This window comes from Littorina saxatilis, linkage group LG3 (genome assembly GCF_037325665.1).
Source record: "Littorina saxatilis isolate snail1 linkage group LG3, US_GU_Lsax_2.0, whole genome shotgun sequence".
In the NCBI taxonomy this organism is placed as follows: domain Eukaryota; kingdom Metazoa; phylum Mollusca; class Gastropoda; order Littorinimorpha; family Littorinidae; genus Littorina; species Littorina saxatilis.
Genome location: NC_090247.1, coordinates 9,329,834 through 9,347,830, shown reverse-complemented (window position 1 = coordinate 9,347,830; position 17,997 = coordinate 9,329,834). Strand labels below are relative to the sequence as shown.

The window sequence follows — 17,997 nt, the reverse complement described above, 5'->3', positions numbered from 1 at the left end:
TGAGGCGGCACTGTCACACCCTCATTTTTGATTGAAATTTTGGCCAAGCAATCTTCGACGAAGGCCGGACTTCGGTATTGCATTTTAGTTTGGTGGCTTAAACATTAATTAATGACTTTGGTCATTAAAAATCTGAAAATTGTAATTGTTTTTTAATAAAACGATCTAAATTTACGTTCATCTTATTCTTCATAATTTTTTGATTCCAAAAACATGAATTTGTTATATTTGGATTAAAAACAAGCTCTGCCAATTTAAAATATACAAATTATGATCAAAATTAAATTTTCGAAATCAATTTAAAAACACTTCCATCTTATTCTTTGTCGGATCCTGATTCCAAAAACATATATATATATATATATATGATATGTTTGGATTAAAAACACGCTCAGAAATTTAAAACGAACAGAGGTACAGTAAAGCGTTCAATGCAGCACAGGTGCAACCGCTACCGCGCTGAACAGACACACACGCACATACACCACGACCCTCGTCTCGATTCCCCCCTCTACGTTAAAACATTCAGTCAAAACTTGACTAAATGTAAAAAGGAAATATTAAATCACAGGGAAGAAACACCATTCTCCTAGCACACCCACAATTTCTGTCTCAATGCTATGCTTAACGTGTCCCATTGAAGGCTGAAAACCCAAACAAGGGCGGGTCATGCGCATACCGTCACTCGCTTTACAAAATGTTGTGAAGAGCACACCATGGTATAGAATTGAGCAGAGGTACAAACTGTCAGTGTGTTTAATTGCTTAACCTGACGTGAATTTCATACTTTATGACTTTTATTGTAGCAACTATTGAGGTCCAACGAATGACGTCTCACAACGTGCGAGGTTGTCCTTGGCGGCCAAGAAAGCCGCCGCGATCATTGCGCAGACGACACTTCTAGACCGCCAATATTGTTTGTGCGCATCACGTGCTCCACATAAATCGGCCGGAAACGAAGCAATTGGGAAACCTGGATAGAGACACACGCTAAAAACAGAGAATCGCTCTTCTTTGCATGGAAAAAGAATCTTACTTTGAACAGATCCGTTTTATTTTATTTATTTATTTTTTATTTATGGGAGATTTATATAGCGCTTGACGTGACGTTTTTCTCCAAGCGCTTTACATATTAATTTCTTTTAACCCTTTAAAAAGGCAACACACCGTTGTACTTCTACACAAATACCAATAAAAGAACTGAATAAAAAAAAACTCACGTGTGAACGAAGAATACGAAACAAATAATAGCAACGTTTCAACCCTAGGGTTGTAATTCTTCAGGCACATTACCAAAGTAGACAAAAGTACAAGGCTGACACTAGAACAGAAAGAAGAACCATTATGTAACGATTCACTTGAATTTCACACTGTATCATTTTATTGTAATAATCATTACATCTGTAGCTCTTCTTTCTGTACAAACTGTCGGTGAGTTTAATTGCTTAACCTGACGTGAATTTCATACTTTATGACTTTTATTGTAGCAACTATAGAGACACACGCTAAAAACGGAGAATTCCTCTTCTTTGTATGAAAAAAAGAATCTTACTTTGAACAGATCCGCTTTAACCATGTAACACGGCACCACACATCTGTACATCAAGCAGGCATGAGCAAGATCGGTCGCCCACTCGCCACAGCGACCAGAAATGAGTGTGGGCGAGTAGAAAGTCTTATAATGATCGCCCACTTGGCGAGTGAAAATTTTGGGTCTGTGGTATTATCATTTTCCGAGCGACGATTGTCTGTTGTGAAGCACCCCAAAATGGGTAAACTCAAACAAAAAGGTCGAAGACACCGAGGGGGGACACGCTATGCACAAGCTAACGCAAGACCAGCGTGCTCGTGTCGCTCAACTGATCCGATTGGTACAGGCGCTTGCAAAAAAACTGCTCGTCTTTCACCACGTTTGAATGGATGAAATCGTTTTGTTCTTTGGTAACTCATTTTTTACGCAATGCAATATCCTTAGCTCATTTCTAAAGTAAAATATTCGTTGCTGAAGCGGGGCTCACACACAGGTGGAGCAAGCGGAGCAAGGGTGGAGTAGGCTGCACCAGGCGGAGAGATGACGCTACTTCCGTTGCAGGAGTGGAGAAAGTTGTGTGTGCGGTGCGGAGCAAGGAATAGGACACGTTTCTATTTTTTGGCTCCGGTGCAGCGGTGCAGCCAATCAGCGCACTCATCACTTTCTCCGGAAATAGTAGTGTGACACTAGGTGGCATCCCAAATAACGACGGCCGCCTTTTTCGAAAGAACTTTTTCATGGATTTTACACAAGAATACCGAAACGGAAATATAGAATGTGGTTTCCGCTAGATTTCAAGTCACGCTTTTCACTTTTCCGAGGAAGCCAACAGCTGAGTGTGAAGAAACGCTGCTGTTCAACTTCGAAATCTCCAGTCGCAGACGACCTTCGCTTTTGCAGTACAGTCAATGCAGGTGCAATGTTACTCATTTCGATCAGCTCGTTTTCGTATATATTTTTGCATTAAGATCATGTACAATGATTGGAATCAAAGGAGGAATGACTTCGGTATGCAAATGCGTTGGTTTGGCCGAAATCAATACAGCAGTAATTAAGCTAGGTTCTTTCTCGTTAGTTTGTTTTTGCGACTGAAGTTTGTCTTCTGAATGTACCACTTGCTTGATTTTGATTGTTTGTTCAGCTCCTCGGCACAAAATTCATCATGCAAGATATCAATTTGTTGAATGATAACGGGATAAGTGAAGTTCAAACATGTATCTGCTTGCAAAAACAATCGCAGGGACAGATCTATCTGCTTCATTGACTGACAGATTGTCATTGAATTTCCAACGTAAAATGACTCGTTTGCAGACTCTCTAATTAGATCCATCGAGTGTTTGTGTTCTTAGATCCATTGGCTATGCAGGCTTTTTGCGATCATAACATTGTTTGGGTTTGTGCAGGTGCAATCTGCAGATCAGAGGAGATTGACCGCAGGGTGACGCAGTGTCAGTGATCAATGCAACTTGTGTTCGACACTCAATATTGCCTTCTACCAAACTCAAGGGCAAAACAAAAGGTACGTGCTTGTGAATTCATATTATGTAATGTCTGTGAAGATTAACACCGTTTTTAGCTCTAGTCTGAGTGATCATGCTTATTAATATCCAATTCAAGTTACATACGATACATACTCCGCCCCAGCACCACCCTCACCCCATAGCACTGCTATTCAGATACTACAGTCCAACAACTAACCCTCTAAAAGCCCCCCCCCCCCCCCCCCCCCACTCTCGGTGTAACATCTGTTGCTATCTGCACCTTTGTGTGGTAATGGGAAACTCGTGCTCAAATAGTTTCAGAACTGTTGATATTATAAGAGTTTTATTTACCAATGGTTCTCCCCTCCCTCCTTCATATTACACCGACACTCTCTATGCCCACCCTCCACCCCCTTCCCCCATCCCTTCCCTCTACAGGCACGTCTACTAAAGTCTCAGACGTGATAGGATTAAGAGGATGCCACAATGATCCGGGTAACTTTGCAAATAATCATACTGATATAACAGAAGAAAGTTATTCCACAGTCATTTCTACTTATACATTACAGTGTTACAAAACAGGAATTTGTGCTTTAAAGTTATAATCTACAAACAACAAAGACCCTCCAGCCCCCCCCCCCCCCCCCCTCCTCACCTGCAACATATACATGTTCATGTCCAACTTTCCCAGTGGCTCTTAATCTTATGTCTATGACTGTTGATATTGAAGAGTAGAAAGTGATTAGTTTTCAATGACTAAATTTCCCCTCACACACACACACACACACAAACACACACGCACATGCACATAGCTGTTGTCTCCTTCTCAATCTCTCTGTGTCTCTCTGTTTAATTAAAATATTTGGATCACTAACTCTTCACTGAGATTCAGTGTTATGTGTTATGTGGAGTAAGATTAGTGAATGTTGCTGCTGATTCTGTTGTTCTTACTGTTCTTCCTCCCTGCATAATCTTTTTTCTCCTTAAACAGTTTTTTTTTATTACTACAGTGCGTCTATGGAGTGTACATCAGAGATGTGATGGGACCAAAAACATTCCAAAATGAAACAGGTAACTTTTTAAACTGGTCTTCATTTAGTTTATTGAGAAGTTGGTTCACATGATACATTTCAGAGTCGTCCTTTTAAATTCGTTAAATATTGCACCAGTCACTACATCTATAGATTATCAGATTAAGTTGTCTTCTTCTGCATTATGCATATGCAATATTCATCTTTAGTGCACGCGCGCGCGTGTGTGTGTGTGTGTGTGTGTGTGTGTGTGTGTGTGTGTGTGTGTGTGTGTGTGTTTATTGGTTGAAGACGACACAGGCCCCTTCCCTCATTTGTTTATCTGTGTGCGAGACTTCGTGAGTCATTTGCATAGGCAGGATAGCTAACTGAGTTGCCTGCAAGACCGTTAACGGCATTTTGCACTGTATATTTGCTGTACATTAATTTCAGCTTAGGTATGACCAATACCAAAAGTTACAATGTTGTAGGTGAAATGGTCTGTCTTTTGGGCTCTTTCCAAAAAGGATCCGAATTCGGGGATAGACTCAACCGTTTCGGGTTTTATATGGAGCCGTACACTAATTAACCCGATTTAAGCATTAAAGAATTTAAGAGTGTTAGTTTTGGAGGGTATAAACTATGTAATTTAAATGAAAATTTCAATAATAAATGTTCGTATAATTAATATACTTACCCAATTCTCATAGTTTATACCCTCCCATCCTTCCACGCTACTTAATTTCCTATGGCGTCTTTTTTTTAGCTTGGTTACCACCCTTTCGAGGGCAGGTAATTTGAGTAGTTTTTCGACATCTAGCATATATGAGATCTTAGTCAATGCATCCCTCAGACAACCAGTTACACCGTTAATGACACATGAAGCAATAAGGTAACTATCAGATAACACTTGTATACACAAAATCCACTCGGACAAGATCAACAAAATCTTACGATCTTGTTAAATCATTGGAGACGTAATGTTTTAGTCCTTTTTTTTGGTTGAAAATGTGCTGAAAAAAGAAGATTACAGCTAGATCAAAACTCAAAAGTGTTCCAAATTACCCCTCCATTTGACCTGTGAACTCGCCACTGTGTTGACCTTTGTCATGCATAAGATATAGTTAATAATCGCCAAATATTAACTAACTAGGTCAACAGGTCAAGAAGTATTAAGCATTTTTATGGGCTGCATTTGTTTCATTTGTGTCACCCTTTATGTTTATACTTTTGCAGGCTGGTGTGGAGTTCTGATGTTGCCAGGGCGATGGAAGACACATACATAAGACATATAAACAAGCTTCCCTGTGAAGTGTTTTGATCACAAATCACCATTATTTTACACATTTATGCATATCTATTCTCAGCTCAGACTTGTGCTTTGAAATTGGATGTTTAAGTACTAGCTAAAACCCTGAATAAAGTCTTCGCAATACATGGAATGGGATCAAAAGTGTGTGTGTGTGTGTGTGTGTGTGTGTGAAAACAACATTCAAAAATGAGGGTGAGATAAAACATAAAAAAAGCTACAGCACAGATACTTTTTTGTCTAGCGTCAAGGACGGATCCAGGGGGGGTTCCTGTCACCCCCCCCCCCCCCCCCCGGCCTGAACATGTATTTTCCAAGGGTGAAAATAAAATAAAAATCAATAAATCATGACAAATATTCTGAGAACGCGCCAGCTAGATTCCACATATTCTCATCTACATTTCAAAACGTCCAGACCTCCCTAGCGCCCTCAACTAATGAACCCCGAACACAATTGGGGGCCCCCCCAACCTGATACGGTCCGGCCATGAGCGTTCTATATCGTCCTCTTTAGAAACTTGTTGCGCTGTTGACACACGTACGTTTCTATTTGCAAACATCCATAAAGTAATATTTTGTTAATCATGTTTAAAACATTTCTTCTGAGTAGAGTGAAGCTAAATCAAACCACACACAAAATGAAAAAAACTAAATCTAAATCAAAGCCATATTGCGCGTAACATAAAGCAACAGTCTAACCGTCTGCAAGAGAGATTGTTAGTAGTAGATCTAAAAAAAAAAGAATGGATTCCATGGAAGCTAGTGTAACTATACACATTCAACATCTTTGAAGCTTCGGATATAACTCGATAAAACAAAAAAGAACCAAAACTTAAAACATGTCCCAACAGTTGTTAGTCCACCTCTCTCTTCACCCGACCCCCACACTCACATAGTTTGTGTCTGAAAAGCTCTAAAACGCACTGGCACACACGCACACACACTGACTTATACAGAGTCCATTTAGAAATATGTTCAGTAATTGCGATAAAAGACAAGACTTTTGTCTCCTTTGGTAAACATCACGGTGTTTTTTTCCCGCCACTTCTTATCCACGTGTAAAAATATTTCCCATCAGACTGCGCGAGTGGAGAAACTACGTCATATCATAGGGGAATCCCCTACCGGAGCAGGATCGGAGCAGCCTGCTCCGAAACCGGAGCTTGTGTGTGAGAGGGCAGGTGGAGAGCGGAGCAGGATCGGAGCAGCCTGCTCCGCTTGCTCCGCCTGTGTGTGAGCCCCGCTTAATGCTATGCTTGTCCATCCAATAAAAACTAAAAGTATGGTAATTGCAACCAGACAAAAACATCAGATTTCTCCACTCAAACTAAATCTTACTATTGGTACGCAATCAATTGAACAAGTTCAACAGCATCGCGTTTTAGGGGTAATTCTTGATTGTGAATTCAAGTGGCAGGCACAATTACAGCATATTTGCAAGAAAGTAGCCAAGAACGTTTTTCTCCTATCCAAGTTAAAGCAATATACCGACAGAAGGACTCTGGAAATGTTCCACCATGCTCATGTAATGCCTCACATTAATTATGTTTCGACGCTCTGGGATGGCAGCAGTGATGTCCACTTGAAAAAGTTAGACTCTCTCTATCGTCGCTCGGCCAAACTCATCGTAAAGGATAATGCCTCAACAGATATGAAATTAAAAATGCTTAACTTTCTTCCACTGGAAAAGCATCTCAAGTTAAACAAAGCCATTTTCATGCATAAATTGTATTACGGTAAAGTGCCGATTTACATTACATCATTATTTAATAAAGCTACCCACAGATATGGGTCGGTCAACTTGATCCCACCAATTCCACGAATTGACCTGTATAAGACCAGTCTTGCTTTTTCGGGTACTTCAGTTTGGAATTCACTTCCATCATCCTTTAAGCACTTAAAGTCATTAACAAGTTTTTAAAAATGTGTTAAAAACCACTTAATGTCTGAGTAGTTTAACGCCCTTTGACTTACCACACTTAGTATTACCTCAAAGATATGCTGTGCATTGTATATTCTGAACATATTTTTGTTACACTATTGCTACATGTTCGATTGCTACCTAGTATGCATTTGATTTTATGAATAACCACATATGTATGCTCTTTTTTTTTCTTTTTTTTTTTGTTGCTTAACGCCCCGCCGACCACGAAGGGCCATATCAGGGCGGTGCTGCTTTGACATATAACGTGCGCCACACACAAGACAGAAGTCGCAGCACAGGCTTCATGTCTCACCCAGTCACATTATTCTGACACCGGACCAACCAGTCCTAGCACTAACCCCATAATGCCAGACGCCAGGCGGAGCAGCCACTAGATTGCCAATTTTAAAGTCTTAGGTATGACCCGGCCGGGGTTCGAACCCACGACCTCCCGATCACGGGGCGGACGCCTTACCACTAGGCCAACCGTGCCGATATATGTATGCTCTTCATGCCTCATCTTCATCATCATCATCATCGTCATCATCATCATCATCGTCATCTTTAGTATCACGTTTTCCGACCTCCTTTTGTTGGTTAACTTTTTAATTTTTAATTTTTTAATTATATAATTGTGTGTCTATGCGTCCCAAGGACAGATTGTAAGAAAAGGCGTAGCCTTAAATCTTATAATCCTTGTTAAATAAAGTTCAATTCAATTCTCTCTCTCTCTCTCTCTCTCTCTCTCTCTCTCTCTCTCTCTCTCTCTCTCTCTCTCTCTCTCGCACGTCAAAGATATGCTGTGCATTGTATATTCTGAACATATTTTTGTTGTACTATTGCTACATGTTCGATTGCTACCAGCTTGTATTTATAATTACCTGCATAGTATGCATTTGATTTTATGAATAACCACATATGTATGCTCTTCATGCCTCATCTTCATCTTCATCATCATCATCATCATTATCATCATCATCGTCATCGTCATCATCATCATCGTCATCTTTATTATCATGTGCTGAAGTTTTCCGACCTCCTTTTTTTATTGGTTAACTTTTTAACTTTTTAATTTTTAATTTTGTAATTATATAATTGTGTGTCTATGCGTCCCAAGGACAGATTGTAAGAAAAGGCGTAGCCTTAAATCTTAATCCTTGTTAAATAAAGTTCAATTCAATTCAATTCAATTCTCTCTCTCTCTCTCTCTCTCTCTCTCTCTCTCTCTGAGTTACCTGCCCCTGGCAACCAGCGAGCAGCATCAACTTCGAGCTCCCAAAACTTCATCATTTTTACGTGTGTGTGTGGAACGCCAACATCGTCTAAAATGTGTGTACCAGTGGCTTTAAAGTCTGTGCTTCGAACCCTAACAGAAAAATGTCATCTTTCCACCTGGGACATTCATAGCAAAGGTCAAGGAGAATGTCCAACACTCATTGTAAGGTGGAACAGTGACAGTGCAGCGGCCATTGAAACCCAGTCCGTGCAGCGTGGTGTGACCCGATACAGAAAAAAAAGTCACCGAGTGAGCTCAGGCGTGACGCCCGCCGTGCAGCATCGAGACAACAACAAACAGCACAACCACAGGCACAGGAATCTGCGCCTCACACTGAACCCCATCAAGGTACTGTGCAAGAAGATGACATTACCACAAATGGCACGACCCAAGAATCCCGCGACATAGGTCTTTTCCAAAGCCCACCCCCACCATCCCTTTCGCAAATGCCCTCACCGGGATGCTTCGAGTCACCGGAGAAGATGGAAAGGGAGGAGGAGAAAATAAAGGGCCAAAGTGACGCTGAATGTACTGAAAGTTTACATGAGCATTTGAACGAAACGGAAAACGAGAACATTGACGAGTTTTGTGATGCTTTTGATGCCCCTGATTCAGACAATGACACTAGTGTGCAACTGTTACAGTTCTGGGATGATCATGTTGCCGGGCTAGAACTCTACTTGACAACATTCCCAGCCGAAGTTAGGAGCGCTGTCATTTCGTCTGAAACTCTCCATGTTGTGAGAAACATTGTGGTTGACCAGAGATGAGGGGTTTTCAATTTTGGGGCAAAAATGAAAAAAAAAATCGGGGGGGAATAATCTTCACCAAAGGAATCAGCAATAATTTTATGTTCAACTATACACATTGCGTATTCCATAGGTCGCTTCTTGCCACTTTTACAAAACTATGTGAAGAAATATAAAAATGTGAAAAAATGTACACATGTGAAAATGTCCGTCGTGTCACGGACAAGTTTTATTATTTTTTTTATGATAAATTTAATCACTCAGTCCATTTCTTTTCAGTTACACAACACACAGATCAGCCTTCAATGGAATAAATCAAAATATGTGGGTTTTGTTTTAAAGAAAGTGCATTGATTACAGAAAATGATAGAGTAGAAAGAAAAAGTAATAAATCACAGCACACGTCAACACACATAAAACTGAAACAAATGCACACATTTATGTGAAACCTTTTTTTACTAGTAACTCTAAACGATGGCAACAAGCACCCAAAACCCTTGATTATGAAACAACATCTTTGGTTTGCAAATTAAGCCTTAGTGTGCAGTGTGACACGATGGACACGCTCGTGACACGATGGACACGCTCGTGACACGATAGACAATTGCACATACAAAAGGAAGCAAGTTTGAAAATTACATTTTTTTAAAATTGGGTATTAAACTAAGCAAACAAAAACCAGAATTGGAATGCCTTTCCACATGGCATTTTTATAAAACTGAACGAGTCAAGAGGAACGACTGAAAAAGTGTAAAGGTAACCGTCTTTGAACTTAATGTCTGTTATGATAGCGAGCTCTAGGTTGAGTGAACACATCATACTGCAACGGGGTGTGTCTCCGGAAAAGCTTCTCTTGCACATGATTCCATACAAATAGATCTACAGTGTAATGATCAGAGAAGCCATCTTTTTTAACTGGCTCAGAGATGACAGCCAGAATATCTTCATGGGGGTACCATAGTGTGTCCTTCATTCTTGGTGAAAAGAAACAAGTGTCCTTTCCAAGTTGGTGCAAGCAGTCCACCAGGTATTCTCCATTGTCAACGTCTACCACTAGACCGGGATATGCCATCTTGTCGTAAGCGACAAACACCCAACGCCCAAGATAATCTTCCGGTCGAATTCCTTCTACACTCTTCAAAAAAAGTTAAGGATAACTTTTTTTACAAGCACGCCACACATAACAGACAAGACCGAATTCTTTCTTTTTTTAAAAAATTATATAATTGAACAACCAAGGCGTAATGACAAACAAAGCAAAGATCGAACGCGGCAGCGACAATTTAGCTAGAGTGTGTCAAACGTGACAACCCTCGAAAATGGAATTCACAACAATGTGAATCAGTGTCAATAACGCGTGTGCCCTCCGTTGTGTGCCAGGCATTCAACACATCGTTGGCGCATGGAGTGGATCAGGCTGCATATGTATGCTCTGGGAACTCCATTCCACTCCTGCTGGAGCCATTGCAGCAGTTGACCCAGATTGGCAGGAGGAGGGTGATGTTGCTGTACCCGACAACAAAGCTCGTCCCACATGTGCTCTATGGGGTTCAGGTCCGAGCTGTTGGCTGGCCACATCATCCTGTTGACCCTGGCCTGCTGGATGAAGGTGTTTACAGCTGCAGAGCGATGGGGAGGTGCGTTGTCATCCTGAAGAATCGCACGAGGGCCGATCGCTTGGAGGGCTGGAATGACCAGGGGTTGCAGGATCTCATTCTGGTAGCGGACAACGGTCAAGTTGCCCACTACATGGTACAGAGGTGTCCTTTGACGTGTGCTGATCCCTCCCCAGACCATCACAGAGCCTCCGCCAAAACGCTGTCGTTCCAGAACAGCGCCTTCTGCGAAGCGCTCTCCGCGACGCCTTCACACTCGGATGCCACCATCAGCAGGTTCCAAGCAAAAGCGGGACTCATCTGTAAACAACACCTGAGCCCACTGCTGACGTTGCCACCTCACATGTTGAGTGCACCAGGCTCGGCGAGCTGCTCGGTGATTTGCAGTCAGGGTTGTTCCTCGGACTGGACGCCTTGCACGCAAGCCAAAGTTGTGTAAGGATCATATTTGTGCCTGTTGTCAAGTAATCAAACAAGTAGGCCAGAGTGACAACCCTGACGCTGTCGCCCGTGACTCCTGACCGGGAATGCAGGCCCGTTAGTGCCGCATTGCACTTGCCGCTGACTTCTGAACGCATGTGGAAGACGTGTTATGTACAAACTCTGCGACTTGATGGGCATACAGACACTAAGACTGTTTACCAAGTCGCATTCGATTCGCGCGTGATAACAACGGCGGAAATACAAACTGTAAACAGACCAAGTGTTGGACTGAAGAAATAACATGGTTATCCATGATATTATCCAATGTACATATCGCAATCGTTTCGATCCCCCCCCCCCCCCCCCCACCACAATCTGTGTACGGGCCGATGGCTTCACAGTTCTCTCTCTCTCTCTCAAGCTCTGTCTCTCAAACATACACACCCCAAGTCAGTCACACACGCACACACACACACACACACACACACACACACACACTGTGCACACACACACTCACTCACACGCACTCACTCACTCTCTCACACAAACTTCATACACACAAAACACACACCCATACGCACATAGACAGACGGACATACACAAACAAACACACATACACACACACATACACTGACTTACCCACTCTCTCTCTCTCTCTCTCTCTCTGTCTATCTCTCTCTCTCTCTCTCTCTCTTACAAACACACACACACACACACACACACACACATTTACATACGCACGCCGCATGCACGCACACACAGGCTCACACACACACACACACACACACACCGTGCACACACACACACACACACACACACACAGTGACTCACAAAAATCTCATACACACAAAACACACACTCATACGCACACAGACAGACGGACATACACACCTTTACAAACAAACACACATACACACTCATACACACACAAACATGCACATAAACCGTCATGCACACACACTCTCTCTCCCTCTCTCTATCTCTCTTTCTTACAGACACACACACATTTACATACGCACGCACGCACGCACGCACACACACACAGGCTCACACACACAGGCTCACACACACACACACACACACATACATAACACAACAGTAACACGCTCCGCGTTTCGTTTTGTTTACAGTAAGCCTACTGCCAGTACTGGTACTCGCCATGCTTCTTCGCAGCAGTTTCAAAATGGCGCCCCGAACGCTTACGGAAATTGCCGGAACATAAGAATTAAATGTGCAAGTTGATGTTTGTGTCGTGTGGCGATCATCATACTTTTGTTCTTGTCTGTGTGAATTTAACATGGTGTTTGTCTTACATCAGCAAGGTTTAAACAGATGAAATAGTGTGACCAGATGTGTATATTTACGCGTCATCAGATCAAATATTTGCAAAGGCAGGACGTTAATGTAAATAGAGTGGAGAAGTGAGCCTTAAGGAACGTCTGTCATTGAGAAGATATGACTGAAAAAGAAGTTATTGACGGAGAATTCTGTAAAAGATATGACTGAAAAAGAAGTTATTGATGGAGAATTCCGTAAATGATATGACTGAAAGAAAGTTATGGATGGAGAATTTCCTAGAATAGATATAGTCATAACTTTTGTAACAAGGTGGAATGATTAACTAAATCAAAAGCCTTCTTAAAGTCCAGAAAAACTGCACTCACTACTTCGGAACGATTGATAGCCGACAGCCATGTGACACAAAGTTTCATGAGAGCAATCTGACAAGAATGTTGTGGACGGAAAACCTGACTGAAAAGTGAAATGACTGCGAGTGAGGGGTCTAGGGGGAATAAACTGTCCAGCCATGTATATTGCTGTATCACTTCCCTTGTTGTGGTTCGTTTGTCGTCAGTCCACCATTAGGCCAAAAAAAAAAAAGGTCTGTTTACGGTAACATTGGGTGAAAAAATAGGGTCGGTAGGTCGGCTTTTTTTTTTCTTTTTTTTCTTCCATTTTTTCCATTTTTTTTTTCTCCCCTCTCTGTGATGTTTCACAGTTCATTTCTTCTCATCAATCCCTGTTTTTGCCCAACATAACTATAAACAGTACTTTGAGCTTACCTCCCTTCTGTCGTCTGCTGTTTGAGCGCAAACAGCTCTATTTTGGATGCGGTTTTTTTTTTCAGACGATCCAAAAAAAAGATTAGGGTCGGGCCTAAAAACTAGGGTCGGTCGGGTTACCGTAAACAGACCTATTTTTTTTTGGCCTTAATATCACAGCATCTTTATGGCATCAGTTATGTGTAGGTTTCTCTTTAAATCAAGTTGTTCCTGTTACATGCTGCACTGTAATAAGTACTTCTCCTGCCATCAGTGGCATTCGCGTTTCTTTTTTCCAGTTTTTTTTTTAATTTTGTGTTTTTGATCTTGAAGTTGAATGAGCCAAGTACTCATTTCTGTTCAGTTTCTCATTATTTTTCTGTCTCTCTACTTCAGAGAACACTAGGTTTTACGGTTCCAAGGTTTACTATTCATCATAAGGGGCAGGCCGAAGCTTAGTTAATATTTTGTTTTGTCAATGATTAAATGTTCCGTGAATAACCGTGTGTGTGTGTGTGTGTGTGTGTGAAAAAACATACCTGGAAAAAGACAGCTACGTCTGCCGGCATCCCCGCCATGAAGTATACAGGAATGACGTACAGCACGATGAAGTAGAAATGGAAGGGCAAATCACTGGCAATCTGTTCAACAACCAAATAAAAACATCAACATGGAAAATAGTGCCCCAGTTTTAACTCTCTCTGTCAATAGTCTGCCATGTAGTAATGTCCCTTGATCATGAAAAGTAAGGTTTACTGATAAACGAATTCGCTGCTTATAGACGAGGAACCAAATCGGAAAAAGGCGCTTAAGTTAAGGAGTTTAATGCACATGAGGTACTCCCGGGAAAATTTGGTTACATTTGACAGAAAAATACATATAGTCTCCGAAACAACCTTTCTTAGTACCCACAAGTGGCAGCAGCTATACGCAATTTTAAGGCAAAGTAGCCCAGTTATTTTGAAAAATGCATAACATGAAAAAACACTTTGTTGAAAAAAACGGCAATATCAGCTTAACCGCAGGCAGCAGAGTAGATATTTCTGAGTGAACTATCAAGTAATTGGAAGGTGTTAAACAGCAAGTGAAAAGATTGTTTGAGTGCAACACATAGAGCACCAGGAGGCCTTGCATTTACAGAAATTGTGTTGCGTCACGTCATTTTCACTTTTCTGGATAATGTCTAATCTTCTCAAAGACGTTTTGTAAGCCACAATTTAATCTTCTTCTTCTCCGTTTGTGGGCTGAAACTCCCACGTACACTCGTGTTTTTGCACGAGTGGATTTTTACGTGTATGACCGTTTTTACCCCGCCATTTAGGCAGCCATACGCCGCTTTCGGAGAAAGCATGCTGGGTATTTTCGTGTTTCTATAACCCACCGAACTCTGACATGGATTACAGGATCGTTTCCGTGCGCACTTGGTCTTGTGCTTGCGTGTACACACGAAGGGGGATAAGCCACAAGCAGGTCTGCACATAAGTTGACCTGGGAGATCGGAACAATCTCCACCAGGCGGCCGCGGCCGGGATTCGAACCCTCGACCTTCCGATTAAGAGGCCGACGTCTTACCACCCCGCCATAGCGCCCGTCCACAATTTAATCAATTACATAACAGAGAAAAGTGCATTTATCGGGCTTTTAGTTGCAGGTACCTCTGATGAGATAGCTCATAAACACTTAATTTTAGTGTGTGAGCACATTTTCGAAGTACACCCCCTAATTGTGTAAGTCAAAGTTATGTCATTAAAGCCTTTTGAGAGGCATTATGACAGGTAAGGGTGGAGTGTAATGGACCTAACATGTACGTTAATACATAGGAAAATGCCTAATCTAAGCGTAGGTGCAAAAGTTATAACGATACCAGTGAAGAAATGTATGCGCCAGACGATAACTGTGTGATGAGTCTCATTCAGACAAATAACGCCTTTAATTGCATATCCTTACATTTTCAGGCAGTGCTTGTTTTCATAAGAGTTGCATTTGAACCTCCAAAATGCCCGTCAATATAAAGTAAGAGTGATGTTCCGAGGCGTCGGTCATCGGTCATAGACCGATTTAGGTTGTAAAATGACCGATTGCAAACACCTCTGTCCCGTCAAATGTCCGATCCGATCGCGAAGTCAGCGGTCATTGTCCGATAGTATTACGTCTAGAGCGGTCACTGCAAGAAGAATATGTACAAACTGAAGTATCAAACCCCGTTAAAACGAGTTCGAATCGGGGCCTACTTGAACTTCAATTTTCACTCTCGGTCAAACAATAACACAAGGGACGCAACTCTCGACCGAACAATATTACAAGAGCCACAACTCTCGCTACTTTTGACAGCGACACTTTACTTCCGCCGCCACATTTCTGCAAAGATGCCGCCGAAAAAAGGTTTGCGTGTGTGCAGGGCAGAGTTCCGAGAGCTCAAACAAACTGTCATATCCTTCGTCGAACGCTGAAGAAAGAAGAAAACTGTCATATCTCAGGGATACCCCAGGGACAGTTTTGTTTCTCTGTGGCAGCTGATTGCTAAGTTGCTAAGTTCCACAGAGCTGCCTTCCCACACCTCATGAAGCTTGCGGAAATTGCACTCGTCTTGCCAGTCCATACAGCTGATGTGGAAAGAGGCTTCAGTGCCCAGAACAATATCTTGACCGCGAAGAGAAACCGCCTGCTCACTGAGACACAGAATATGTTGCTGAAGCAGAAGATAGAGGGGGAGAAGGAGAGGGATGATCAATACCTTTTTGACATTTTTGCAGATGGAAGTTAAAGAAGGATAGAAAGCTGTTCAAGCTCACTGAAAATGATCACGTGTGACATTCTGAAGTGTGTGAAAGATCACTTGTCACTTGTGACATTAATTCTGGAGCATAGTGTGTGTGTGTGTGTGTGTGTGTGTGTGTGTGTGTGTGCCAAAGATCACTTATGCCATTCTAAAGCATGTGTCTGTGTGTGTGTGAAAGTAACCCTTCTGAACACTGTTGCATTTAAAATATTAAAATAAATTTGGAACTGTTCAGTTTTTATTTGCCTTTATTCAAATATTCTCAGTCATCTAAAAAGGTTAGGTGCCATGATTGGTTCGCTTGATCTGAATGTCCTATTGTTTTTTTGTAGTCAGGACATGATGTCCTATTAGTTTTTTGATTCAGGACATTTTGTCCTGTTGCCCTCCAGTCCTAGGAACATCACTGTAAGAAGATAGAATGTACATATATCTGTGATTGACAATGTGCGCCATATTTATTTAACTTTCACTAAAAAAATCGGGTGCATACCGTTTTTGGCGGTTTTACGTTTCACTGAAGGAAAAACTAAATTTAGTGTGTTATACAAAACTCTCTGGTTAACATGATTTACATAGAAAAAAGAAAAACAATTTATGCCATGTAGATACTGAATGTAGGTTGAGCTCGCGGAATATTGTTTGAATATTGCACCTGCAACGATGACGTCACACGTGACGTCGAAGCTACAGGTAAGCGAGGTGTAAAGTCTAGAATAAGCACTGTATAGTAGTCGGTGAGACTTACTGCCTACAATACAGTACTCCCGCGAAAAAGTTGAATGACATGGAAGACATATGCATATACATGGAACTCAGCAGTAGCAGCGTCAAATTCACAATTCGAAGGCAAAACATCCCAACGACACTGAGCACAACAAAGAGAGGATATTTCTTCAGTGCTACACATCTCATGTTAAACAGCAGTGTTCAGGCCAGATATATATGGGAATATGACGAATTGCCTTTCTTCTGCTCAAAATTTGGTTTAAAGGATTTGAGCCCTATATATGTTAGAAAGTATGACGTCACAGGTCCCTGTTAATCCCTACTCACAAAAATGAGGGGTTTTGACAGCATAATTCTCATTAAACCGTCACAAACGCGAATAAAACTAATCAATAATTCACATGTTTTACACCAGTGAGTTTCGTTGGAGTCTTAGCTAACAGGGCTTACCTATTGAGTTTAAAACTGCCGCGCAGTCAGGCTGATCTGACGTGTGAAAGAGAGCGCCCACAAGGTCAAGGGTGAACACGACAAGAAATCCTGGTTTTTGAGAATGTTTGTCCTGGGTAGCTGCAGTTGATATGCAATAAATCTAAAACTACACGAAGCAGTTTCTTCAAATTACACAGGACGCTGACAAATACTCTCTTCTCTATGCGTGTCGTATGGGGACAGAAACAGAACCTGAGAATAGACGTTGTAACGGTTTTCTGTTAACACTTTTTGAACGTTGGTAACGTCACTGAGACACATGCAACATCGATCATTGAAATTGTACATGCTTAGCAAGTGGTTGTAGTCCTATAGGTGTCTTAAGTTTCAAAAGCAATTCTTCCTCGGGATCAAAAGTTGTGTCCGTTTCAAAAGAGACACAAACTACTATGACTGATGAGTTTTGCGCAATCTATAGCACTGAAGAAATATCCTCTCTTTTTTGTGCTCAGTGTAGTTGGGATGTTTTGCCTTCGAATTGTGAATTGACGCTGCTACCGCTATGGTCCACGACAAAACAATTTAGAAAGTATATTCATATGTCTTTCACATGGCACAACTTTTTCGAGGGAGTACCGATTGCTCCGTGTATTGTATGTTTATCAAAATAACTGGGGTACTTTGCCTTAAAATTGC

General features: G+C 41.6%; 2 protein-coding genes and 1 long non-coding RNA gene across 4 annotated transcripts in view; 1 reads left to right on the top strand and 2 right to left on the bottom strand.

The window, feature by feature from the left end:
- Positions 1-17,997, bottom strand: part of LOC138961555 (transmembrane channel-like protein 7) — a 96,390-nt gene that overhangs the window by 38,688 nt on the left and 39,705 nt on the right. Inside the window, exon 1 of one of the 2 annotated variants that reach the window (XM_070333211.1) lies at positions 1,553-1,769. The exons of the other annotated variant lie outside the window; for it this stretch is intronic. The gene's annotated coding sequence lies outside the window, so the exon portion shown is untranslated. Of the gene's footprint in view, positions 1-1,552; positions 1,770-17,997 lie in introns of those variants that run through there. 2 annotated transcript variants of the gene reach the window in all.
- On the top strand, positions 2,015-5,459 carry LOC138961554 (uncharacterized). Its single transcript, XR_011454222.1, has 4 exons — positions 2,015-2,445; positions 2,935-3,050; positions 4,023-4,083; positions 5,259-5,459. It is a non-coding gene; the product is annotated as an uncharacterized lncRNA (long non-coding RNA).
- The window catches only part of LOC138961091 (ATP-binding cassette sub-family G member 8-like), a 31,652-nt gene continuing 26,044 nt past the window's right edge, over positions 12,390-17,997 (bottom strand). The window contains exon 9 of the mRNA XM_070332687.1: positions 12,390-14,002. Coding sequence (XP_070188788.1) covers positions 13,844-14,002 — 159 coding nt within the window. The 3' untranslated portion in view covers positions 12,390-13,843. The remainder of the gene's footprint in view (positions 14,003-17,997) is intronic.